The sequence below is a fragment of the Papio anubis genome, chromosome 9 (genome assembly GCF_008728515.1).
Source record: "Papio anubis isolate 15944 chromosome 9, Panubis1.0, whole genome shotgun sequence".
Classification (NCBI taxonomy): Eukaryota; Metazoa; Chordata; class Mammalia; order Primates; family Cercopithecidae; genus Papio; species Papio anubis.
The window spans coordinates 15410288-15437165 of record NC_044984.1 but is presented as its reverse complement, the minus strand read 5'-3'; the positions used below and the strand labels follow the sequence as shown (position 1 = coordinate 15437165).

Below are 26878 nucleotides of genomic sequence, written 5' to 3'. Positions count from 1 at the left end.
TTAGCAAAGTCACTGAGTCACAGGATAGTTTATCATGCAGAATTATTGTGGCTGTTAATACAGTAGGTAAAGTATTAATTTTGCCACTTTAGAATTAAGGATGGGGCATAAAGCCTCAGTCATTATCTTAGGCAGCCAGAAAGCCTCAAGACTCAAGACTCAAATATGGATGTTTTTCAAATCCAGTATCTATTCACTATACCACACGGCTTCAGTCCTTCACTATTCTCTTTAATTTGGGTGGTTTTGCTTATATAAAGACATAGGTATAGATATGAATGACCTAGGCTGAAAGACTAAAAACTTTAGGCAGCCTCTAACTCTCCACTGATGTCCTTCTTAGTATTGGGTCATTAAAAATTATGTCTGGCTTCAAGTTTGGATTATTTGGATTATTTTCTTGAACTTACTAATACAGGTATCTTCATGGTATATCAGAGTCTATATTGTCCTGGTTCATGTTTTCCAAAACTTCAGTAAAAGGAAATAACTTAAATGGCCTACTCTTGCACACAGCTCCTATCTCTCCATTTTACGGCTCACATTTTATGCAGGGCTGTCAGGGCTTTCTGAATTAAATGTGACTTAGGGCCTGCGCTTGCTGACTGAGGAGGCTCATAGGTCCTATAGCTCATCCACAATCTTGTACATGAGCTGTCAAGTATGAGAGATTGGTGCCAAATTCAACCCAACACGGCCCCTTCCCAGTAGTCTGCCTTCGACAACTCCTCCTTGTCAAATCCAACAGTTTACACAGAATATACAGTGAATAAAGTACCCTGAAAGGTATGAATGTAGAGGTGCCGCTTTGGCTGATGGCAGGAACACCTATCAGCTTCCCACAGGGCTGACATTTCAGGCTGGCAGGGGGGAGATGATCATAGGATTTTTGTGCTGCTGTTTCTAAATGGATTGTAAAGACTCCCAAGGCAAATTGCCTCACTTCTCACCATCTGCCTCTATGAAGAATCAGTGTGATGCAACTATGCAACTCAGAAAACTTTCTTTTTGGTTTCTTTATTTATAAAGTAGAGCTCTCAGGTGAATGGTTGACAGAACCCATCAGGATTCCCTAGGACTGGGCCTTATTGCATTAAAATTTAACACTTTGGTTGTGAGAAACTCCATGTCCTTCTCCTCACTGCCTAGCAAAACTTCGGGCCTTAGAATCATTGCATGTTAGATCGGGAAGGTAGTAGTCAGAAGTGCTTACGGGTTTTGAGATGTCTCCCTAATAACTAGGGATCTGAGATTGTACAATTACCTTTTGATCGTTAACCTCCTAGCTAAACTCAGCATAGACATGCCAAGTCACTTCCTGATTGGTAAGATACAAGAAGTAGCCTCTTTGGGTTTTAATATAGTGAAAGGGAGAATGTATCAGTCAGAAGAGTGATTGGATAGCCCAAGAAACAGGAAAAAAAAATACAAAGATAAGCATTGAGTATACCTATCCAAGCACTCACAGTAGTGAGGGTCCTGTGTCATCAGACTTGACCTTGCCAGTCCCAATTGCAGAGTCATTCCAAGTGTAAAGATGAATTGAATGTGGGATGCTGTGGCCAACAGACTGTGTGAGGTTTTTTGTTTCCCTGAAGACATATTATCTCCATCTTGAAGTGAATAATGGATGTGTCAGATTATCTTAGTTGTACGTCATTTAATATTTGATTCCTCTAACTCTGTTTGGTTTAAACCCACACTCACAAACATGCTGCTTCGCCACACAAGCCAACATACGGCAATGTGCAGAACACTGGGACGTGGAGTGACTCTGGGATCTTTAGCAGTGATCCCATAGAGAGAACCAACAGAAGCCTCTCTTATGACTTAGCTTCCAGGGCATCTTGACCACAGCAAGAGAAGCGACTACTCTCTGGGATTCGGACAACCAGGCCATGGGACAGTCTGTTTCCATGCATTTCCTGCCATTCTCATTTCTACTCCAGTCTCATTTATATTTAGGTTCTTCTGAATCTGCCTCTCTGGGCCTAAGAACTCCTGTGCCCTCAAAGAGTCACTTTCTCAGTCTTCAAAATAGAAGGACTCATCTACCTGACATTAATTCAACAAGGATCTCTCAGCCTTGTTTAAACCACAGAGGCTTTCGATGTACATAAAAATCTTATGACCTACCGCCTCTATCAACATGCCCAAGACAATGCATCTTACAGATGTTCCCGCCTATTAAGAAGATTCTATGTCATGTAGTATTATATAAAAATATAAAGTTTTGTCCAATATAATACAGATTCAATATCTATATAAACATAACATTTGCCCTTGCTACAGTAATTCTGGTAAAAATCTACCTCACTCCAGTTTCATTTGAGAGTCACTGAACCCTGCCGCCAAAACTCCCATCATTGCCCTAGATGATGACTCTACAAGAAATACAGATAAATATCTTTCAGTTTCAGTGGATCTTGAACTGCTTGTGATAGAGTTGGCTTAGGATAGGTGAGGACAGAATGAGGCCTGAATGAAGGGAGATGGTGGTATGGTGGTATTTCAAAAAGTAACAATGTTATCCGATTACTAAGCATTCATAATGGTTAGTACTGGTGATGGGTGTGTGTGTGTGTATGTGTACACAGATCTGCATGCAGATACAAAGGTAACCACAATCTTTGTTTTCAAATTAAGTAGCAGAAACATGAAAACAAACCCATCCTATTCCTCACAGGAATAGCGTTAAGGCAAGCTGTACGATTCCACCTGTGTCCCATCAGAAGTTAAAGTCACTTAGCGCACAGACTTTACTCTAGAGCCAATTCTGTCTTACAGTCAGGTGGGGAATCCTCGATGGAGGAGAGACCAGACTAGTAAATAGCTTTCCCCTTCATCCATCCTCCTTCACAAAAGCAGTTTCACTAATAAATCCCCCTGTATCTAAAGCTTCTCTTGTGAGTAAAAGTATAGTTAGAAACTATTCTAAATTGTTTTTACAACTTATACTTAAATTTAGAAACTAAACTGGGTAATCCCTAAACTTTTTCACTTTTCGTTAAGTGTGTTCTGCTCATATACATAGTTCCTATACCTCTGAAAATATAAAATTTAAATGTCCTTTTCCCCTAATAATTGTCTACTAATGAATATCAAATATTAATAGCTAAATGGATAACTGCTACAATAACCACCATCCGTTCTGCTTCTGCTCAGAGAAGCATTACCAAGTGAGAAGAAAATTTGAGAAAACAATGGAAGACATGATAATGGTTCAACAAAGATCTGATCCAAAACTAGGAGGAACTCAGTTATCTGAATCTTTATGATTGAGAGATTACTGAAATAATTTACACATGGGAAACACTTAATGGCTTAAAATATACTTTTTTCAAAGGCTTCACATACAGAAAAGCATATGACCTTAAAAAATCTTGTAAAGTTTGAGAAACTGCAGATCAGACAGTGTAAGCCAGTTGCCCAAATCCAGAGAGCAGGGTGTGTGTGTGTGTGTGTGTGTGTGTGTGTATGTGCATGTTCATGCAGGCAGAGCCAACTCATGGGTTTCAAACTTTTCCCTCCTGAGCTCATGGTCTTTTCTATTAATTACACCACAAAGAGTTCCTAAGGCCAAGATCCACAGTATGCAAAGCTGCTTTTTAACATTAGGAAAAGAAGTAAAAAGAAACTTGTATGAAATTCTACATAGTCAATTGTCTAATAGGTTTTTTTTATGGACTTCAGAGTTACTCAAACTATGAAACCTAAAATACAACGCAGTGACTTTTCTCGAATGGCACATCTAAATGAACGATTCACAAATGCCATTCAAAGTACTGTTTAAGAAATACATATTTAAAATTAAAATGCATCAAAAGATACGAAAATCAAAAACTAATATAAATTAGATGGATGGCATATATAAGAAAAATACTGATATTTTAAAAGCTCACCCTTTGTTATAGAAACTTAAGTACACATTCCATGTAAGACCAAAAAAAAATCTAAATTTGTGTGATTTACATGCTACATATTTATATATAGAAACCAAACAACATATCTGGGTGCTAAATCTATTAAGTGAAAATTTGTAGGGGGACAGGATATGCATACAGTCTCAAGTTATGACCCCACATATGATTATAAAAATAAAAGGATCCCTTTAAAATGGACAGATTTGGTTGACGCTACCTTACTAAATTGATCAAATTTAATATCACCAATAACAGGGCAAACTGATATCATATGCCTGTTGACGTTTTATAATGTGAAGGACACACCACCAAAAATGGTTAATCTGAATCTAAGAATGAGAAAATCCTAGATAAAACAAATCCAGATTAAGGGTCATTCTGTAAAACAACTTGTCTGTAACTCTTCAAAAAATGTCAAGGTTAGACAAAAGCAAAAGTAAGTGAAAGAATTCTCTGATTTAAGTGAAAGCCAAACAGAAATGATAACAGAAGGCAATGTTTGGTCTTGGATTCCTGGATCCAAAATAAAGCAGTTATAAAGAATATTGCTGAGGAAATTGGAAAAATTGGAATAAAGACTATGTATATGAAATACTATTATATTAATACTAAATGTCTTGGGTGTAAGAATGGTACTGTGGTTATTTGGAGAATGCCTTGTTCATAAGAAAAACGTGCTGAAGTATTAAAGAGTGACGTGCCATATCATCTGCCACTTACTCTCAGATGTTTCAGAGAAAAAGAAAACAGAGAGAGAAGAAAAGCAAATATGCAAAATGTTAACAACTGGTGAGTCTAAGCGAATGGTATAGAGAGGTTCTTTGTACTATTTTTCAACTTTACCCTAGGTTTGAAACTTTTGAAAACAAAATACTGGGAAAAATAAAACGAAACAAAATCATTCTTTAAATTCTTTATTTCATGTCCGTTTCAGCAGTGTTGAAATATAGGTTTCTCATACACACAAATATTTTATAGATTCAGAAGTGAAGTGCTGCATGAATGTTACAAATCATAACATGATCCAAATGTATAAGAAAGTACTTTAAAAATCAGACAAAAGACTTAAGAATTATTATGCTAAATTTCTAATCCAAATGTAAAAACAAGAATAGAGGATATTGGCAATGCTAATATTCAAAACGGGTTTACCCCAGTTCGTAATTCCTCTGTTCCTCTCCTACCTAAAACCTAAGAAAGTATTCATTGTAAATTGGAAGTAGAGAATTCTTAAAAAACCAACTGGATAATGAGTTGGATGATTCTCTTTACAGGTACAATTTATTTTTCAGCAACCTGTAAGCCATGGAAAGAGTAACTCCATATCCAATAAAAAAACTCAAACCTCTATTTGGCTGGGGAAGGGGTGTCAAATATGAAATGGTGTGGTAGATCCGTGCTCCGACAAAGAGTCTGAAGTGCAGGATGGCTGTAGAGAGGTCGGGACCACTCAAGGAATACAGGAGGCCAATTCCAAGAAATGGAACAATATTTTCAAGGTCATTCAGGTGGGCTCTGTGGAAAAAGATAACTGTTGAAGACACTAATTACAAAATAGTAGATATGTATCCTTTCTTCTCTCTCTTCTAAAAACGAAATCTGAGTACTCATGGATCCTTAAATTTCAAAGTAAGATTTATTTTTCTCTCTCAAATTATCTTGTTTCCTTACCCACTTGACTTTTATTTAGAATCTCTCATTATTTTTGTTTCTTTTTACTTTTAGTGTATCTTTAAATATCACAGAAGGCATTTTGTAGTTCCTAGAATATCAAAACAACATCTATCTAATAGAACTCATTTCATTTTTGTAAATACAAGATACTTTTTTCCTACGAGGTTCATAACAATTAGCAATTCAAGAATCTTTTTATAAAAATTCTTTTTCCCAAAGGAAGAAAACCTTTTTGGTGTTGATGTTTCTTAAGACTCCTCCTTTGCTTCTGCTACTCTCCTAAATGATCATTGAGAGAATCCTTGCCAACCCAAACCACTAGGTTGCCAATAATTAATTTACCAATTTAATATAAAGAATCTCATGCTCTTATATCTAAATAACAGAATACATAACTAGCCTTTCAAATATAGTAAAATTTTGGCTAACTTATCTTCCAAATGCCAAATAAATTTGTTAAGAATGATGGTGCAAAACTACAAAGAACACACAAAATGTGGGACAGGTGAAAGAGAGAAAGAGAGAGAGAATTTCCTAAATGTTTTCTTTATAACGGAACTGGAAGAAAACAAAAAGCATGTTTTAGCCACAGTTTTGCTCCAAGTCATGGCATCTTGGGTTTCTCTGGCTAAGATGGAATACAAAACACTTCTACTATTGACTTGACATTTTTATTTTTATTGGTGTTGTTGGTGTTGTTGTTTTTAGAAATGAGGTCTTGCTCTGTTGCTCAAGCTGAAGTGCGGTGGTACAGTCACAGCTCACTGCAGCCTCAAACTCCTGAGTCTCAGCCTCATGAGTAGCTGGGACTACAGGCCTCGCCACCATGCCTGGCTTAATTTTTAAATTTTCTTTTTAGAGATGGGATCTTGCTATGTTGTCCAGTTTAGTCTTCAACACCTGGTCTCAAGCACTCCTCCAGTCTCAGCCTCCCAAAACACTGGGTTTACAGGTGCAAGCCACCATGCCCAGCAACATTTTTGAAAATACTTAATTTTAAAATATCATGTCCCTTAAGTCTACAGAATTAGAAATTGCTTTAGAATCTAGGATAGAAATGGAGAGTTTGATAGAGTTTGTCAGCTACTGATATGTATTTCAGAATGAAAACTATTTCTGCTTTACGTTACTCTCTTCTATAGCATAAACATATAATTACTACATATTGCCTGCTCAATGATCATCACTCTCCTCCTCTCCTTTCCTTTCTCCTGTTTTCCCTAGATTATCTCTAAGCTTGCCTCACAAAGACGATGACTACATAGAGACATGAAGAAGACAGCAGCAGCCCAGATAAGTAATCATTTGAAAAGGCTTCAATACAGAATAAAAGCAAAGAGAGGAAGGTGTGAGTGTTCCTGTGCCCTGTCTTTCATGGAGCAATGCAAGTACTACTGAGAATGAGATGGGAAAGAAAAGACAGGAATATCATTTTCTATTAAAGGGCCCACTTTGTCAATGACACCAAGGGTATTTGTTTTTGTCCTCTGATTTCTCCTGCAGCATCACAGAGACATACTCACCTCCAATCTTAGGCACGTTAGTGTCCTTCCCAACATGCCAAAAGGACAGAAATTGTAAGGTTGAGGAAGAAACTATAAAAAGGAGACTCTGGAAAACAATGTCCACTTCTACGCCTGTGTTAAGCAATTGACACATGGAATGGAATGTTAAAGCAGAGAAGAAAGTCAAGGACAGTAAGAGGACCATGAGGATAGAGGGAAGGAAGGTCAGGGGCAGGCGTTCCTTTACTTTTCTAGCTCCTGCGTGTTTTTCCAGCCTCTTTCTCTTTATCTTATTCTCCCTTTTGAGCTCTCTTTCTCTTTCATCAAAATGTTCTCAAAGATAACACTCATTATGCTAGTAAGACCTGTTTTCCACAGTCCCTCATACTTATGCCAATTTATGGTGTATTTTGTACTTCTTTTGAGACTGTTCCAGGCGTACGGTTCCGCAGCTCTCCCTGTGAGCATGTGCCGCAGTGCACTATCACCCTTCCGTCCCAACCCTCCCCTCTGCTCCAATGACAACTTCTTCCTGGAGCGGCAGCTTCCTTCATGTTAGTGCCATTTACCGACAGCTGCCAAAATCTATCACCAGGTGAACATCAGTCTTCCTAAGAGACCACTTTCTACCTGGGTCTATTACCCTTCTCCCCCATGATTATATTTTCCCATTTTTCTTTTTCCTTTGGACAGACATTCCCTGGCACACATTTGCTCTGTGACAGACCTTCCCAGCATCTCTGTGCTCTTGAGGCCACAGCCGCGCCTCCTACTCTCAGATCAGAATTACTTGGATCCCAGCATCCGCCTGACCTGGACAGACGTTGCTACATGCATCTGGGGATTGTCAGGCTGTGAACAACTACAAAAAGAGCTGCACAGCAGGCTTTTCCTGACGCCCTCATCTCAGCCAAAGCTCTTCACCCTCAGCACACAGCCATGTGTTCACATTCTCACAAAGGAATTTTCCCAAATTGACGAGACTTCTTCTCTCCTCTTCTTTCAAATCCTAATACTCTTCAAGATCTTCCTTTATGAAATATTCCTTGGAACTAATGGAACATGGCTTCATACCATTCTCCCATTTCTACATGCATGTGGGTCTTACTGGGGGTGGGGGGCGGGGAACATTATAAACCCCTGAGGGTCAGGAACTCAGTCTTAAAGCTCTTTGATAGCATCTCAGGAGAAGAAATGACAGTGATACATACACAATAATCTCTCCTTATATGTGTGTTCATACAGTGGGGCCACAAGGGACATCATCCAGTTCAACCCCTAGCCTACGTTCCAGTCTCCTGACAGAGTCCGCAGCAAGTGTCACTTAGATTCCATGGAACACTCTCAGTGAAGGGGTATTCTCTACCTTTAAAGGGAATATATTCTAAATGTCTCTCCTGTCCCTAAATACCAACCTCAAGTGTTTGTTTTGTCTTTCAGATGACTCCCTGTATTTCACCAGCTGGTCTGTCTGCCTTTCAACTTTCTTTTTATCTTTTTGTGTTGAATGTATATGGTATTGAATGCTTCCTAGACAACGTAAGAGAGTATTAAATAAATAAATAGGTCGAGTGCTTTCTAACCATCACGGTTTCTGCCTGTCTAGAACTTTAAGTCACATATCTTGGTATTTCAACACGTATTACTTTAAGTTTTTAATGAATTGTTCCATATGTGTATGTATTAATTTTCTCTATTGTTGCACACGGTAAAGCATACTTTTCACTGCATTTATAGCCCCATTCTGTCCCTGCCAAATACGCTAATCGTAACAGCTTTACAATTACTGAAGTAACGAGAGAGGTGAAAAAAAAAAAAAGGTCTAGCTTAAAAATCGAAAAGGAAGATTCTGGAAACACTCTCTCTGAAAAATATCTCCAAAAGTGTGTTATTAGGCACTTTTTCGATGAAACAGGTACTATCTCAAAAAGCATTTTGCAACTGGAAACTCCACTCTGTTGGAGACGCTCTTCTCTTACTATGCTGAAAAGCCAGTGTCTCATCACGAGGGGGCGCTGTGCACACAGTCGCTGCACCTCCTCCAGGACGCGGAACCTTTTCAGAACTAGGGTCAATTGTTCTTCCTTACATTTGTTTGCAACCTGACTAGCAGATCAATTTAGATAACGTCGTTCTCCTCTAAAAGTACAATCCCATGGGCAGGGAGTAAGGATGGAAGGTCGGAAAGAATAGTAGGGAGGAATCTAAAATCTCCAAGTAAAATATCTTTTGTTACGCTTTCACACAGGAGACTGACTTGGATTTTCATTTCAATCTTACTAGTGCTACTGAGGGTCTAATTGCTTCTGATCACTTTCTAGTTCTGGGCAATTTTATAAATACAGGGCCATGACTAGCATCATGCAGGCGGCTGCCTGCTCTAAAAGGGGAAGTGCATAAAGGACCAGACAATACCAAACGGTTTCATGTCTCCTCACTGGTTTTGAAAACTTCAAGCTTCACTCACTTTTTTTCGATTTTATTTTTTTTCGTCTAACACATAATTTTTCCTTTGATATTGTTCTGCTATTGTTTGAAATGTCCACAGTGATTCCTTGTCCTGAAACTATTTTATATCCGTATTCTGACACAACCCATTTTCAAGACTCACTGGACTGCCGAATTAACAAGTATATAACTAAGTGAGACAGAAGGGTGAAATTTTGTGCTAAGTATCTGCATAGACTTTTTCTTAGAAGAGAAACATTCTTGCTTGATGAATAGCTTGGGGGTAGAATGGTTTTGCATGAGCAAGAAGGTACTTTTAATTTTAGTGCTGAAAGGTTGAAGAGTCTGTGTGGCTAGAGGAGAGCCTCAAACATGGTGTAACACTGGGCATTACTTGAGTGAAGGAGGTACAGCTACGGGGCCTATTCCCGAAGAGAGGATGCTAAAGGTCATTGTTAGACAGAGAAATAACACACAACTTGAAATGTTTGTGTTGCCACAGTGTAAATGCCTCTGCACTTCCACTTACTCAAGTCTATTTTTAGCCACATTTTTTTTAGTTAATTTGTGAAAGGAACTGACTAAAGGGCTGGATTAACATCCAGCATAACCAACTGCAGAATATGGAAACATGCATAGAAGTGAGAATCCAGATCCAGAGTTAACCTGGAGATGATATGCCGTAGGGGAATCTGCAGAAAACTTGGGAGGGGCTTCAGATTTTCACAGAGAATCACAAAAGGGATAATGCAACCTAGGTGTCCATCAATATGAATTGGATAAAGACAATGTGGTAGCATACACCATGGAATACTACGAAGCTGTAAAAAAAAAAAAAAAAAAAAAGAATGAAATTGGGTCAGGCATGGTGGCTCACACCTGTAATCCCAGCACTTTGGGAGGCCAAGGTGGGTGGATCACCTGAGGTCAGGAGTTCAAGATCAGCCTGGCCAGCATGGTGAAACCCAGCCTCTACTAAAACTACAAAAAATTAGCTGGGCATGGTGGTACATGCCTGTAGTCCCAGCTACTCAGGGAGGCTGAGGCAGGAGAATGGTTTAAACCCAGGAGAAGAAGGTTGCAGTGAGCCGAGATCATGCCATTGCACTCCAGCCTAGGTGACAGAATGAGACTCCATCTCAAAACAAAAAGAGAGAGAATGAAATCATGTCCTTTGCAGCAATATGGATGCAGCTGTAGGCAATTACCCTAAATAAATTAACACAGGAAAAGAAAAACAAATACCACAAGTTCTCACTTATAAGTGGGAGCTAAACATTGGGTACATAAACACAAAGATAGCAACAATAGATATTGGGGACTATTAGAGGGGGCAGAGAAGGGGAGACAAAGGTTGAAAAACTAATGGGTACTATGCTCACTACCTGGGTGATAGGAACAATCATACCCCAATAGTATCTTGGCTTATTGCTTTTCATTGTTCATTGAATTCCCAGTACATTAAAACATAATATCTAAAAAGAGATGGCAGTGGGGAGAGGGACAGAGAGAAAGAGGTTCCTACTCCTCCAGACTGTCAACATTCTTATTTTGAATCTTACACAAAAATACCTAATTCTTCAACCTTTTACATGAGTTGACAGTCTCTCCTATGGAGATGATAAAACTGTAAGAATCTACTGTTCCCATTTTACCTCCTCCCTGCCATTACTTTTGATACATCCCTACATAAAGCAATGTTATTAACCCCAAGAAAGTACAGATAAAAGTACAGTATTGCAAAATTGTCTATACATACAATTGCAATGATACTTGGAGACTTTCAGATGTCCAGTTTTCTGTAATTGTCATGTGGAGTAGGTAAGAGGCCTCACTTTTTTTGTTCAGTCTCCAAGACCCTGAGGCATCTTCACTGAGCTCCTTGCCAAAATTGTTTCATAAAGTAAGTAATTTCAAGAGACACTGGTTTACCTGCGTACACGTTCTACTCTGTCATCTGTTCGAAGATACTTCTTGGCATTTTCTCCTTTGCCAAATGTTACACAGTCTTCTGGATTGGCAAAAACCTATTCCAAATACCAAGGGAAAAAAAACTTATTTCAAATACTGGCCAGGAGCAATAGCTCACACCTGTAATTCCAGCACTTTGTGAGGCTGAGGCAGGATTACTTGAGCCCAAGAATTCAAAACCAGCCTGGGCAACATAGGGAGCCCCTGTATCTACAAAAATTTGTTTTAAATAGCTGGGCATGGTGGTGGGCCACATGCCTGCAGTCCTAGCTACTCAGGAGGTTGTGGTGGGAGGATCACTTGAACCTAAGAGGTTGAGGCTGCAGTGAGCTGTGATTGCACCACTACAATCTAGTCTGGGTGACAGAGCAAGACCCTGTCTCAAAAAAAAGAAAACAAACAAACCAGCAAATAGCATGGGGATATTCTACCTAGTAAGTTATTTGCATTTTAGTGGAAGAAATACAGACATCCAGGTTGGCCCATTTGGAGCAATAAATCAAACATAAGAGGAGAAGAAGGCATCTATGGTTAAAACGGAATTTTTATTAACAATGCAAAGTTGTAAAAAGAGAAGCATAAATAAGAACTCAAACAAAAACCAGTGAATAAAAACAGTGAAAAGGAAGCACATATGGGGAAAGGCATAATTCTAAGTCATCATTGACCATTACTATGGTTCACTGGTATCTTTTTCACAGTGATGTTGACATACCTTCCCTCAAGTGTATTAACATTTCCAAGTGATTGGCTCATCTGAAAGTAATATGTTTACCTGCCAAAGGTTCTGGAGAACCAGCAAGAAGCATAAAAGAGTAAGGGATGGGAAAGGTGTCTTGTACTTTGTCAGAATATGTGTACCTCTTTTCTTTTTCTAAAGCAGATAAAACTTTTGGTTGAAGAATACTGTATAATGAAATTTGAGAAGCTGAATTGAATTCCTGGGAATAAGAAGTACACATTTATGTATTTCTTCCTGCAATTATTATGCTCTTTGAAATAGCTTCCCCATCCCTTGAAACTTGAAATCTGCATTTAAAAAATATTTAAGCATGAGCCACTATTTAATAATTTATGGCAGAGAAAAACACAAACTGCAAAATTAATCTCATATGTTTTCTATTTTTTCTTAATAGGATGTGAACATTATATTAGAGATAAAGATGTTGAGAACTGATGCACAGGGCTGGGATACTGCTCATCAGTTTTCCTCAACATCTTTATCTGGAACAAGTATTCCAGATAAGGTTCTTAAGGTCAGGCCTGTCTGTCTTGTTCATCATAGTGCTCCCCTAAATAACTGCCTGGCACACACTAGATGTACAATAAATACATGTTGAATATAGAAATAAATGTATTACAATGGAAAGAGCATGAGATTGGATTTCATGCAATTTCAGTTTGAATCTCAGTTTCACTCTTTATTTGTATGTAACCTTGGGTAAGCTATTGCTAAGGACTGAATGTTTGTGGCCCCCCCCAGATTTGTATGTTAAAGTCTACTGTTCAATGTGATAGTATCTGGGATATGAGGCCTTTGGGAGGTAATTAGGTCAAGAGAGTGGAGTCCTCATGACTGGGATTAAAGTCTTTACAAGAAGAGGAAGGAGAGAGTTTGCTTCCTTCTCTCTCTCTCTCTGCTCTGCCAGTGTGAGGATAAAATGAAAAGATGGCCATCTGCAAGTCAGGAACTGGGCCCTTACTGAACACCAGATCTGCTGGCATCTTGATTTTGGACTCACCAGACTCCAGAACTGTGAGACAAATGTTTGTTGCTTAAGCCACCCAGTCTATGGCATTTCGTAAGAGCAGCCCAAAGGGACTCAGACAGCTACTTACCCTCTAAGTTCCCCTTCTATATAATGGAAAGACGAATCCTCGTTTCACCTGACAATGCTAACAATTGTGTAAAATGACTCCATGACCAAGTACACATAAAAAGCATTGTGGCTCCCAGCACTCTACAAATGTGAATTCCCTTCGTCTTTTCTTATGAGACAGGGTACATTTCCTTGACGACATTCTGTTCCTAGGAGTCAGTGTGGACCTGGAAGCAGACAGCCACTTTGTTGCCTGATGCTGCAACACATCAGCCAGTGACAGACTTAACCATGTGGGCATGTGCCCTCCATTAAAATGCAAACATCCTTCCATTATACCGCAAAGTAGTAGGCCAGGCCCACGCCTGTAATCCTAGCACTTTGGGAGGCCGAGGTGGGCGGATCACCTGAGATCAGGAGTTTCAGACCCGCCTGGCCGACATGGCGAAACCTCATCTCTACTAAAAATACAAAAATTAACTGGCCTGGTGATGCGTGCCTATAATCTCAGCTACTCGGGAGGCTGAGGCATGAGAATCACTTGAACCCAGGAGGCAGAGGTTGCAGTAAGCCGAGATCCTGCCACTGCACTCCAGCCTGGGCAACAGAGTGAGACTCTGTCTCAAAAAAAAAAGATAGTAACAAGGAAACACCTTAGGGAAGACTGTGACCTCTGAATAAAATCAAGGCTCTAGAGGACAAAACTCAGGACAGGTCCTAAGAGAGAAACAGATGGTCTCCAGGAAGAAGTTGCTGAATGGGCACAGGGACTACACCAGTGAAAATATTTTAACTTTGCAAAGGGAGCCTTGCTCTACGCGCTTCAAGCAGGCATAAACCCTGCTTGAATACAGAATATATGCTTCAGAATCTGTCTACCACCTTCCCCACATCTGCACTTAAAAAAAAAAATCATTCCTATAATGCTGGGTAGAAATAGTATCCACTTAAAAAGTCAGAAGTACACAAAATTCAAAAGGTTCATATCATATGAGGCTCACTTTGAAAGTAAGAACTTTAATTCTCAGTCTTTTTCTTCTTTTTCTTTCTTCTTTTTTTCACCAAAATCATACCCTTGACCTGTACTAGCGCTGAAAATACCAGTTAACTGTCTGGAAAATGATTGTTTTCTAAACCCACATTGGCAAAATTAATTCCAAAATGTGAAAACTTTGATATTCCAGAATATCTCATCTGCCTTAGCATAATGACAAAAGGTAAAAGTCATTATGAAAAAACCATTTACTAGTTTCTAGGAGAAAGCGACTGTTCTATAAATACATCAGATCCATCTGTGCCAAACGATTGCATACTTCACTTACAGCATAAAACAGTGTGATATTGGGCTTTACCAAAAATTAAAAAAGGAAATTAAGAAAACTGCTCTCCAGAATTCCAACTCCTAAAAGTAAGAAAATAATACCTCCAAATTTCTTACCTTTCTTGTCAGTCTATAGAATGCAGTTGTAACACTCATAAGCATCATTTTTGAAAGAACAATTGTTGCATAGGAGGCAAAAGCCATGAATACTTCATCGTCCATTATCTGGGTGAGGTCAACCATTTTTTCAATTTTGTTCTGGACTCTGAAAAAGACTTAAATAAAATGAGAAAAGGCAGACATAAATACCCAAAATAACTGGAAGATCATTTGATGTTCTTATATTGCAGCATTAACTATACTGTTCTTAAAAATATCTTGGACTATTTGCAGAAGAAATGATTGTTTAGTTTCTAAAATATCAAAGTAAATAGGGGCTGAATGCAGTGGCTTATACCTGTAATCCCAGCACTTTGGGAGGCCGAGGCAGGTGGATCACTTGAGGTCGGGAGTTTGAGACCAGCCTGGCCAACATGGTGAAACTCCATCTCTACTAAAAATACAAAAATTAGCCAGACGCAGTGGCGTGTGCCTGTAATCCCAGCTACTTGGGAGACTGAGGCAAGAGAATTGCTTAAATTCAGGAGGCGGAGGTTGCACTGAGCCAAGATAGGGCCACTGCACTCCAGTCTGGGCGACAGAGAGAGCCTCTGTCTCCAAAAAAAAAGTAAACAATGTTATATTTTATCCAGTTCTATATTATTAAGTTTGAAGACATCAAACAAGTACTACTTGAAAAAAAGGGTGCAGTATAGGCAAAAATAAGTAGCAAAAATGCCCTAAACATAGACTAACATCACATACTTGCATTGAGATTAACTGTAAGTAAGTTGAAAGCAAAAGACCAGAGGTCATAGACAGATCTCTTTGGAAATGTCAAACTATGTATCTAGTAGCAGCACTGAACTTAGGAAAGCCTCAGTTCTTATATATCCTGCTTTGGAGATCCAACTTACAACTTGTTGTCATTTTAGTAGTATTCAAAATTGTAGACTTCAGGATTTGAATTCCAGTCCCACCATTTAGCTATTAACCTTGCTTGAGGGATTCAGTCTCTGAGACTAAATATCTTCATTCTCAAAAATCAAAATAGTAGGCCTGGGGCTGTGGCTCATGCCTGTAATCCCAACACTTTGGGAGGCTGAGGTGGGTGGATCATGAGGTCAGGAGATCAAGACCATCCTAACACGGTGAAACCCCATCTCCACTAATAATACAAAAAATTAGCCGGGCGTGGTGGTGGGTGCCTGTAGACCCAGCTACTCAGGAGGCTGAGGCAGGAGAATGGCAGGAACCCAGGAGGTGGAGCTTGCAGTGAGCCCAGATCACGCCACGGCACTCCAGTCTGGGCGACAGAGCAAGACTCTGTCTCAAAAATAAATAAATAAATATATAAATAAATCAAAATAGTAATAGTTTCTAACTTAATGGGTTGCTGTTTAATGTAATTGAGATAAAATATGGACTGGCCCAAGAAAAACCTTCAATAAAGTTTATGATACTCTCATCATGATCATCATCATGATCACTGTCATCATCAATTCCAAGACAAGTGAAGGAGAAGCAGGATAATGGAAACATCAAAAAACCAGGCTTGCAAATGCAAGGTAAGGAATTGCCATTTATGGTACTTTCATCAGTGTAATAGGGAAGGAGAATTAGCTTTTCGTGATCCTCGAGTCATTTCGCATTCCAAAGTTACATTCAACTAAAAGCTGTTGAGTAGAGGAATGTAGCTGTGTCTGGAGTTGGAAGTATAATTGGGAATGTGCTGAAGAGGAAAGCCAAGACACACTGATGATACAGAAGTCAAAACAGGTAGGAATTTAGGGTAAAGTTTAAAATGTAAATTTCCAGTCCTCTGACGTTATTCTTTGTAACTTCCTTTTGTTCTTTCATCAGCCCTGCTATCTACTTCTCTCTCTTCCACAGAAACACACATCTTTTCTCAGACCCAAGCTTAGATGCTATTTATCCTGCTTAGCATATAGTACTATCTCTTCTAGATGATGTCCATTCCCGCCTTTAAAGTTCAACCCCTGCATGTGTCCTTATTAGCCTGACATCTATCAGATGCAATCTTTCTATCCATCTTACCAGTAATCTATATACATTTATATGTATCATTATTGGTCATATAGCCATCTTTGTGTTGCTGGTGAATGTGATTAAAAACCATATACATATATTTAGCTTTATTAGAGTTTGCTATGTGTTCAACTATACTATGTACGTTATGTACACTTTCATCACCCTTGTTAATCTATTACAATTGTCATAACTGTACCCATTTCAAAAGAAGAAAAAGGAAATTCGAGTTGTTAAGCTGCCAAGCTGGGACACGAACACCCCATACACTCACTACACTATACCCTCTCTTTCAAGAGACTTGATTAATTTTGCTCTCGACTCTTTAATTCTGCTTAATTCTAATTCAACTGACGTTAAGTGAATGCCTACTCTGTGGCTGGCACAAGTAGGCACCCCTTATATCTGTCATCTTCTTTCTTTTTCCAGTTATGTGGTGAGGTAGGTATTATCATTCCATTTTGCAGATAAAGAAATCAAAGCTACTTGAGTAACCCCTATTTGTGTTTTCTTTTCTTTTCTTGAGATGGAGTCTCACTCTGTCGCCCAGGCTGGAGTGCAGTGGTGCAATCTTGGCTCACCGCAACCTCTGCCTTCTGGGTTCAAGCCATTCTCCTGCCTCATCCTCCCAAGTAGCTGGGATTACAGATGCCCGCCACCACACCTGGCTAACTTTTGTATTTTTAGTAGAGACGGGTTTCACTATATTTGTCAGGCTGGTCTTGAACTCCTGACCTCAGGTGATCTGCCCGACTCAGCCTCCCAAAGTGCTGGGATTACAGGCATGAGCCACCATGCCCGGCCCCCCTATTTTTGTTTTCTTAGACTAAAAATGTACAGCTTGGATTTAGGCAAACAGAAACTACATGTGCAAGGTTTTTAAAAAATCCCCTAGATAGCAAATTAATCAACCTCCACAAGTCTCTAGTCTTGAAAGCACAGTATGTTAGATGAGCTCTCAGTGCAAGATAATATTTTCAGTAACATTTAATGTGTCTGCTTTTGTTCTAGTATTGAAGGGGTGAAAGTCATGAATAAACTGCACTGTCCTTCAGAGTGTAGGTAAAGTAATTAGCTTAATATAGGATCCCTAAGTCCCAGGCCTCTGTACAGAGATCTGAAGAAATACAGCAAGCATGTGAAGTTTTTTAAAATTAAGGTAAGTGTATCAAATAGAAACTTGCTACTTAACAATAATTTTAAAAGTAAAACATCCTCTGTAGGCCTCTACACATGTTCCCAGAATGAAATTTATTTATTGATGCCACAAAAGTCCAGAGAACTTTTTTTTCCTCCCTCAGTGAAATTGGTATTGAAAGAGTAGAGAAAAAAATGGCAGCCTCCCAGGACTGTTGGTAGGAAAGTACATAAAGAAGTCAGTGGCTGGGAAAAAGGGCAATGGGAGGCCTTTTCTTTAAAAATGGACAACACACAGTGCACTTCACACAGAGTTTCTCAATCATGAAGAATGTGGCTTAACTCCTAAAGTCTGTGGTTTTGGGAGACAGGCCAGCACCAAGCTTCTGACACACACCTGTTGAGTCAATGAACCATCTCTCCAGGGTAACGTCTTCCACTTCACAGTACCCGAGAGCCAGGTAGTGAGCAGTAAAGGTAAGAACGTTAAGAAATAGTAGTTGTTTATGGCATGGATTAAGGCAATGCTGGTGTAAACTTTTTTTTCCCCCAAAGCTGATTTATCAATAAATTGCCATGAGTTTGCTGCACAAAACTGGAGCCGTTATCATGGTTGGCTCTGCAGTCAAAACAAAATTACTGAAAGCCTTTTACCAGGAAAGGTTGTCAGAAGAGAGAAGAGTGGACCAGTATAATAATAAATAACAGGATGAAATGTCAAGTGGTTTGAGGATTCAAGGAATGAAGGAGAAATAATCTAAGAAAAGTAAGCAGGGAAAAACACTAATTTGGTTATGAATTATAGAAAATATTTACAATGATGAATCATGTTTGCACAGTGGTTTGTTTGCTCATTGTATTCTCCATTCATTGGCCAGCATGGTAATACATATCTCCACCTCTCTTACCAGAGATCAGAGCTCTGTCCCCTAATGTGGAGGTGACTTCCTCATAAGAGGACATGGAGTAGAGTGTCAAGTATTCAAAACTCTGGAACTAGATTGGCATTCGGGTGGATCTCGATCCTGCCACTTAATAACTGTGACTTAACTTCTCTGGGACCTCTTCAACTTACCTGGAAAAGGAGGTGAATAAGAACTCCTATTTCACCAGATTCTTGTGAGTCTTAACTGAGTAAAGTTAAAAAAGTGGGGGCCGGGCGCGGTGGCTCACGCCTGTAATCCCAGCACTTTGGGAGGCCAAGGCGGGCAGATCACGAGGTCAGGAGATCGAGACCATCCTGGCTAACACGATGAGACCCCGTCTCTACTAAAAATACAAAAAATTAGCCGGGCGCGGTGGCGGGCGCCTGTAGTCCCAGCTACTCAGGAGGCTGAGGCAGGAGAATGGCGTGAACCTGGGAGGCGGAGCTTGCAGTGAGCTGAGATCCCCCCCACTGCACTCCAGCCTGGGCGACAGAGCGAGACTCCATCTCAAAAAAAAAAAAATAGTAATAATAATAATAATAAATTAAATAGAGATACAGATGCATGGGTGTATATATATATATATAATGTATAGTTTATGGGACATATCTGGCATTTGGAATGTTTAAACCTTTTTTGTTTTTTGGTTTTTTTTTGAGACTCTGCCTCACGAAAAGAAAAAGCGTTGGGACCCGTTAAATGCTGCGTGTTTGGTAAATAAAAATGCTCGACTTTGGCGCTGTTCTAGGCACTGAGGATTTTAGAATTTTCAAAAAGCTTTTCTATATTTTATCTCGCTTGACCTGAAAAACCCCAAGGTAGAGCCAATAACATCTTTTTCTACCTTTAGTATATAAGGAAATCGAGGCCCAGAAAGGTAGTGAGTAATATGACCCAAATTCACAGTGGAGAGACCAAGACTGCAACTTAGTTTCCTCAAGTGTTTAACTCTGGGCTACCCACCATCAAGGCTAAGAATTCTCAACAGCTCTGGTCTTCTGGAGGCCTTTCCTTGTCAAATCTCCTTCCTGTTTTGTACCCCTCCCCCAAAACCCTGGTACTATCCATCAGAGAAGAATCTTCACTTCTCAGTTGAGGACCTCCCTTTCCCTTTATAGGCTTTTGGCCAAAATGAGCAAAGTTCTCTTCTTAGGATGAGGTGGCCAGCCTTTCTACATCAATATTGTGAAACACACGAATAATCTGGGCACACATCCCCAGGGCCATGACTCTGCAATTTTGTACCTTCTAAAACTAACAAACACTACACATGAAAGAAAGAAAAACGATAAGTCGGTGGCCATGTTGCTGGCTACTTTAATCTGGAACTCTAAATTAATTCTAGCATTTCCTGAAGGCATTGTGGTGGCTGCAGACTCAGCCCGCTATGCGGTCTCATGCAAAGTGGGGTTCAGAGCCCAGGGGCTGGGGGTGAAATGCTGGTGCCTTTCGGGGGAGTGGTGGGGTATAAGGCCTTTCTCAGGAAACTGTGCTGACCTCCTTTTCCAATCTCAGGTATTAATACACACCACTCTAAAACAAACGTGTAGAAAAATTGTTACTTGTCTGCCACAGGGAGTAATATCCAAATTTGGCCTGATTTGCCTTTTTTTTTTTTTTTTTTTTTTTTTTAATTACCAAAGATAATCAGCACACACAGCCCTCTTATTTTGGAAACAGAAGAAGACAACAAAGTCCAGTACTATCCTAAGGCCAAGGAGAGCATATGCAAAAGGTAGGTGTAGGCTGGGATTCGCAGCAGGCTGGGACCCCAAGAAAACTGGGCTTTAATGATTGCTGGCTGAGAGACCGCGGTGTCATACAGCAATGCTTGCTGGGCACCCACTCAGCACTCACTGGGAAAGAAATCGGGGAGAGGAAATAGGGGAATATAAACGCGGAGCTCAGACTGCCACATTTCAAGAGAAGCAGAGAGACTAGAAGACTTACATGTACTCCTCTCTCCTCTGTCCCAGGCCAGCTAGAGCAATATATGAGACCTTAATTCCCAAAAAAAGAGCTCCCTTCTCCTTTTCTCCTTCCACATGGCTTCCTCCTCCAGACTGGGGAAGTGGGGCACAGGTGAGAACCCTCCCAGCGGGTTCACCCTTAGCTCTCCTGTCACTGGCTATAATATCACACAAAAATATTATCATCTAACCCACATCCTCCTGTTTCGATAGCTAACATTATTATTAGTATTATTATTTAGTATTACTTTAAAACTTGCTGATGTTTCTCCCATCAAAGTGAGCTCAGAAGAGTAAATCCCGTCTTACAATAGGCATAAAGGTCATTATGCCCATGAAAACTGAGACACCGCAGGCTTTTGCTCTCTTGGGGAGAACAGCAGTCGCTTAAACTACAGGCATTTCCTCCATTACTACAACTTGCACGTGCCTTTTCCTCCTTCCCCAGAGTTCAAGGGACCCTTTCAAAGAGGAGGCTACTTTGGCTTGAAAAGTTTGGAAATCATCACTCAAGCATGAAAAGACTTATTCTCTCGTTTCAGTCTTGGAGTTCGAGAAATGGGAAAACTTACTCACACGGGGACAGAAACACAATTCCCTTTCAAAAGCGATCGATCGATTGAAAAGCTAAGGTTTAGCGGCTAAGTGGAGCCAAGGACTTTCGGGCTGGCAGAGATCCCCCCAAGTCTTCCATCTGCCACCCACCCTGGCCCTCCCTGCCCGCCACCCTCTGCACGCCGTCCCCTTCTCCCCTCCCAGTACGCACGGTGAGGCCGAGGAGGAGGAAGCTGCAAGCCTGTCCCGCCGCCGGGTCGCGCGCACTGCAGGGACTGTCGCCGCGCGGGCCGGACGCAGGCGCCGCCCCTCTCTAGTTAATCTCCTATTAATTAGTCCTCCCGCGTTTAAAGCCCGACCCCAACCTCGCCAAATCCCTCCTCTAAATCACCTGATTTCCCCGCCCAGAGTAACCAGCGTCTGCTGATTCCCTTTGAGCCCTTCTATTTGGCGCCCTTGGAAGCTCTGGTTCCTGAAATGCAAATTCCCCTAATCAGTGGGAAGGGGGACATTAGCCATTGTCTAGCAACTCTGAATCCTCGAACATTTCAGGATTGGGAGAGGGGAAGGAAGGGGAAGGCGGTTAACTTTCAGTTATCTGAAAACGATGAAAAAGATCACGCGGAGTTTTGAAAGTTTTTTTAAAAAACTTAAAAAAAGTTTTTTTCAAAAAAGTTAAAATCTCCACGGTAAAACTAATTGGCAGGCATTGAGAAAATTACCTTCCCTTAGACTTCACCTCCCCTGCACTGGTGGCAAGGCCTCCTTAAAAGGCTGACAATGACAGACTATAACCTTCAGTAAAGATCACTTGCTGTGTTCCAAATTCATGACACCAGACAACTTGCTTTGTCACGATGTCCCCTCCCGTTCAGGGTCCAGAATGAAATTGGAGGCAATTGTACTGAACCAGTTCATTACACAATCAGCTTAGTGTGTTTTTTTACAGGGAGGTTTAGAGGAATGTTTTGGGAAGCCGTAGATATTTAGTCTACTATCAATATCTAGATTAGGGATACTTCCAACCTTCCTAGTCCCCATAGTCCGCACAATATTTATGGATCTATCTTCCATGAGTTTATACGAGAAGTGCTTCAGGATTTCTGTTTTCAATCTATATTATTTCTCTTCTAGTGCTAAATCTCAGACACTCACCACCTGTTGCAATGTATACTTCCTTTTTTTTGCTCTTAATTTACTCCTTTAGGCTTTAAGGGATCTCTCTAGGACTAACTTTCTAGGATTTGATGGACAAGTTCATGTTCTATTAAAGAAAGAAATAACTACCAGTTTGCTCTAGGAACAGAAATTAATCTAAGGCAGGTCTGAGAATGATTTCTATAGAAGCATAACAGTGGGAGTTTTGGAAAATCTAGCATCATAAGGCATCTGTTCTTCATTTTTATGTCTGTATCTTTTCAAAACTCTACTTATTCACCTATCTTTGTAAAGTATACTAGAATCTGTCTGTAACACTAACTGAGATAGGTTAGAATTTGAGATGAAATCAATCTATTGTGAATTCTCTCCAAAGGAGTTTGGTATTATAAGTATTTAAGACTCTCTTCATTTAGTATAAGGTGATACAGGCCAAATCTTACGGATAACATTGCAGAAAAAGGAAGAGGAGAGCTATTATTTAGATAATTTGGTCTACAGAATGCTAGTTGAATGGTTCTAACATTTTTTTAAAAAAGAAAGTAGCACTTGACTCATCTAATGCTCTAAATATAGAATGTGTCCAAACTATTAATTAATCAATGAATACTGTGTTCCTACGATCACTAAATCATGAACAATTATTGCCTGTTTTATATATATATATACACACACACACTCACACACATATATATATGTGTGTGTATCAAGCAATATTATATATATATATTATAGATATATATATATATGACACTGTACTGGGTAGAATATCAGCACTTGATTTAATTGAATAAACATTTATTAAATGAATGCAATGTACTTTGTATGAGGCTAAAATCTAAAACTAAGATAAATAACATCAAAGAGTTGTCCTCCAGGATTTTACAATCTAGTAAACACAAAGGCCAAAAAGGTAAAAAGTTGCCATTAAGCTTGTGGAAGAAAAGTTTCCATTTAGAAATAAGAATGACAATTGGAGTGTGAACTAGGGCGATAACAGGTAAAAGTTGTAAAAGAATTGACACTTTTTATTCATCTTTGTTATAGGCTCTTAGATGATTGAGGAAGAGAAGGAGTTATTACTTAGCTTAGTTTAGTCTGGGTAAAAGAATGGATTCAGCTTTTCAACCCTTCCTCTCACCATCATTTAAATTCTAGAATACCATCTTTTAGAGAAACTCAATCCAAGCCTCAGAACAAGTAATTCCCTAGTAAATATTAAAACAGTTTAAAAGGTCATTGATTTGGGGTGAGGAGAGCAAAGGTCATTCATCTGAAAAAGGAGTCTTTGTCTGTTTTTAAAACAGACAAAGGAAAAATGTCAGAAAGAATTGCCATCACCCTCTGTTAAGGCTTACTGTAAATAGGAAGAAAACAGGTGCCTATCACTCCTCTCAACTATATTGGGCCTTTGTTTTTCCCTAAATCCACAGAACAGGTGCCCTGCCACAATCTGAAACTTACAGTGCAGACCCTACTGGGGGATTTCAGTAAACATACATAAGAATATGTTTTAAGGTCAAGAGAGCAAAAAGTGAAATAAAAATAAGCAACATTCTAAACCTTGAGGGTTATTTTAGAATTATAATACACTTTAAACATGTATACCAGACTGTTTATTTCTCCCAGTGACCCTATAAGGGAGTTCTTATTTTTCCTAATTTTTAGATAGACACTCTGAGATACACAGCAGCTTGAAAGCTGTGCTAACTTCTGAAATAAACTCTTAACCTAATATTGGCAAGTGGCAAAAGTAGCCACGATGAAAGGAACAGAACTGAAAAATGATAAAAATTATTGAAGCTAATCAAGAGAGTATAGTAAGGGTATAAGGATAGACAAGTGGGTCAAAAGAATAGAACAGAATCCAGAAATAGAACTATATTTAATTGGCCAATTGATTTTCAACAAGGTGCCAAGACAATTTAATGAAGAAAGGAAAGCTTTCAACAAAAAGGACTGGAACCACTGAATAGCCACATGGGAAAAAAATGAACTTTAACCCTTAACTGACACCATACACAAAAATTAATTCAAGCTGAATCATAGACCTCAAGGCTAATACTATAAAGCCTCTGGAAGAAAACCTCGATTATCTTCACAAACTTGGAGTAGGTAAAGATGTTTTAGACAAGATACAAAAAATTATCTATAAAACAAAAAAATCGATAAGTTGAACATCATCAAAAGACATCATTAAGATAATAAATAGGCAAGCCAGAGACTGAGAGAAAATATTCCCAATACCATGTATCTGACAAAAAACTGGTATGTAAAAGAACACCTATGACAATAATTGAGACAAAAGTAGAAAATTAAAAACAGAAAATATTCAAAATATTTGAACACTCACAAAAGAAGATATACGAATGACTAAGAAGCACATGAAAAGGTATTTAATGTCATTGGTCTTCACAGATAGGCAAATCAAAACCACAATGATTTGCTTCTTTCCCAAACTTGCAAAGGCAAGAATTAAAGACAAACAAAATCGAATATTGGCAAAGCTGTGGAGCAAATGAAACTCTCATACATTGCCAGTGAGAGTATAAAATGGAATCAAATAGTAAAACTGTCTCATAGTTTCTTATAAAATAAACATAGAACTGTTTTATAATCCAACAACTCTGCTTCTAAATACAATATTCACCCAAGAGAAATGAAAGCATATGGCCACCAAAAAGATTGTTCAAGAATGATTTTAATAGCTTTATTCATACTTACACCAAAAACTGGAAAAACCGTAATGTTCATCATCAGAAGAGTGTAAAGACAAGTTGCGGTATATTCATACAAGGAAACGTTAACTACATCACATAAAAAAGTAATAAACTACTGCTACACACAAAAATATCTAACTAAATTTCAACATTACATCCAGCAAAAGAAAGCAGACACAAAAGAGTATGATTTCATTTACATTAAATTTTAAAAACCACAAAACTAAGGTATAATAATCAAAATGATAATAGTGGTTGTTTCTAATGGAATAGGGGCAGTGATTAGCTGGAAAGGAGCATGGCTTAGTTTGCTCAGGCTGCTATAACAAAATACCTTAGACTGGGTAATTTATAAACAACAGAAAATTTATTTCTCCCAGTTCAACAGGCTGGGAAGTCCAAGATCAAGGCACCAGCAGATTTGGTGTGTGCCAGGGCTGCTCTTTGCTTGTGAGATTGCTCCTTCCTGCTGCTTCCTCACATGATGGAAGGGGCAAGGCAGCTCCCTTCAATCTCTTTTATAAAGGTATTAATCCCATTCATGACAGCTCCACCTTCATGACTTAATCAGTCCCCAAAAAGTCCCATTTCCTAAGACCATCACAATGGGGATTAAGTTTCAACATCAATTTTGGAGGGACACAAACATTCAGACCATAGCGGAGCATAAAAGAACTTTCTGGAGTTACGGAAATGTTCAGGGTATTGGTTACATGAGAGTATACATTGGTCAAAACTCATTGACCTATACATTTACAATTTGTGCAATTCACTATATGCAAATTATATCTCAATAACAAATTCGTTTTTTAAGATGCACAAGCTTCCCACTTCACCTAGAAAGATACACACAGGTTGAAAGTGAAAAGAGTAGAAAAAGATATTCCATGAAACTGGAAACCAAAAAAGAGTGAGGGTAACTATACTTATATCAGATAAAATAGACTACAAATTAAAAACAAACAGAAACAAAGAGATCACTGTATAATGATAAAGGAGACAATTCAGCAAGAGAAAACAATTATAAATATCTATGCACCAAGTACTGGCATTCCTATGTATATAAAACAAACATTATTAGATATGAATGGAGAGATAGACTGCAATACAATAATGGTAGGAATTTCAACACCTGACTGTCATTAATGGACAGATTATCTAGACAGAAAATCGACAAAGAAACCTCAAAGTTAAACTCTACTCTAGACTAAATAGTTCTGACATTTACAGAACAGTTCACCCAACTGCTGCAGAATACACAGTCTTTTCATCAGCACATGTGTTCTCTAGAATAGACCATTTCTTAGACCACAAAACAAGTCTCAACTGATTCAAATAAGTAGAAATCATTCCAAGTATCTTTTCTGATCACAATGGAATAAAACTAGAAATCAATAACAAGAGGAACCTCAGAAAACACACAAACACATGAAACTTAAGCACCATATTCCTGGATGACCAAAGGGTCAATGAAGTAATGAAGAAGGAAACAACAATTTCTTAAAACAAAGAAAACGGAAATACAACATAACAAAATCTATAGGATACAGCAAAAGCAGGATGAAGAAAAAAGGTTTATAGCAATAAACACGTACATCAAAA

General features: G+C 39.0%; 1 protein-coding gene across 2 annotated transcripts; it reads right to left on the bottom strand.

Moving 5' to 3' along the window:
* Positions 1-4821: 4821 nt before the first annotated feature.
* On the bottom strand, positions 4822-21721 carry MGST1 (microsomal glutathione S-transferase 1). Of its 2 annotated transcripts, none has more exons than XM_009180297.3 (4): positions 21610-21721; positions 14780-14937; positions 11483-11577; positions 4822-5438 (listed from the first exon to the last, which is right to left on the bottom strand). In XM_009180297.3, exons 2-4 carry the CDS (start codon positions 14903-14905, stop codon positions 5192-5194), a joined length of 468 nt encoding a protein of 155 aa, XP_009178561.1. In that variant the 5' UTR covers positions 14906-14937; positions 21610-21721; the 3' UTR covers positions 4822-5191. The 2 variants fall into 2 exon arrangements, with proteins under 2 accessions (XP_009178561.1, XP_009178562.1); XM_009180298.4 differs by lacking the exon at positions 21610-21721 and adding an exon at positions 20824-20842.
* Between the last annotated feature and the right edge of the window lie 5157 nt (positions 21722-26878).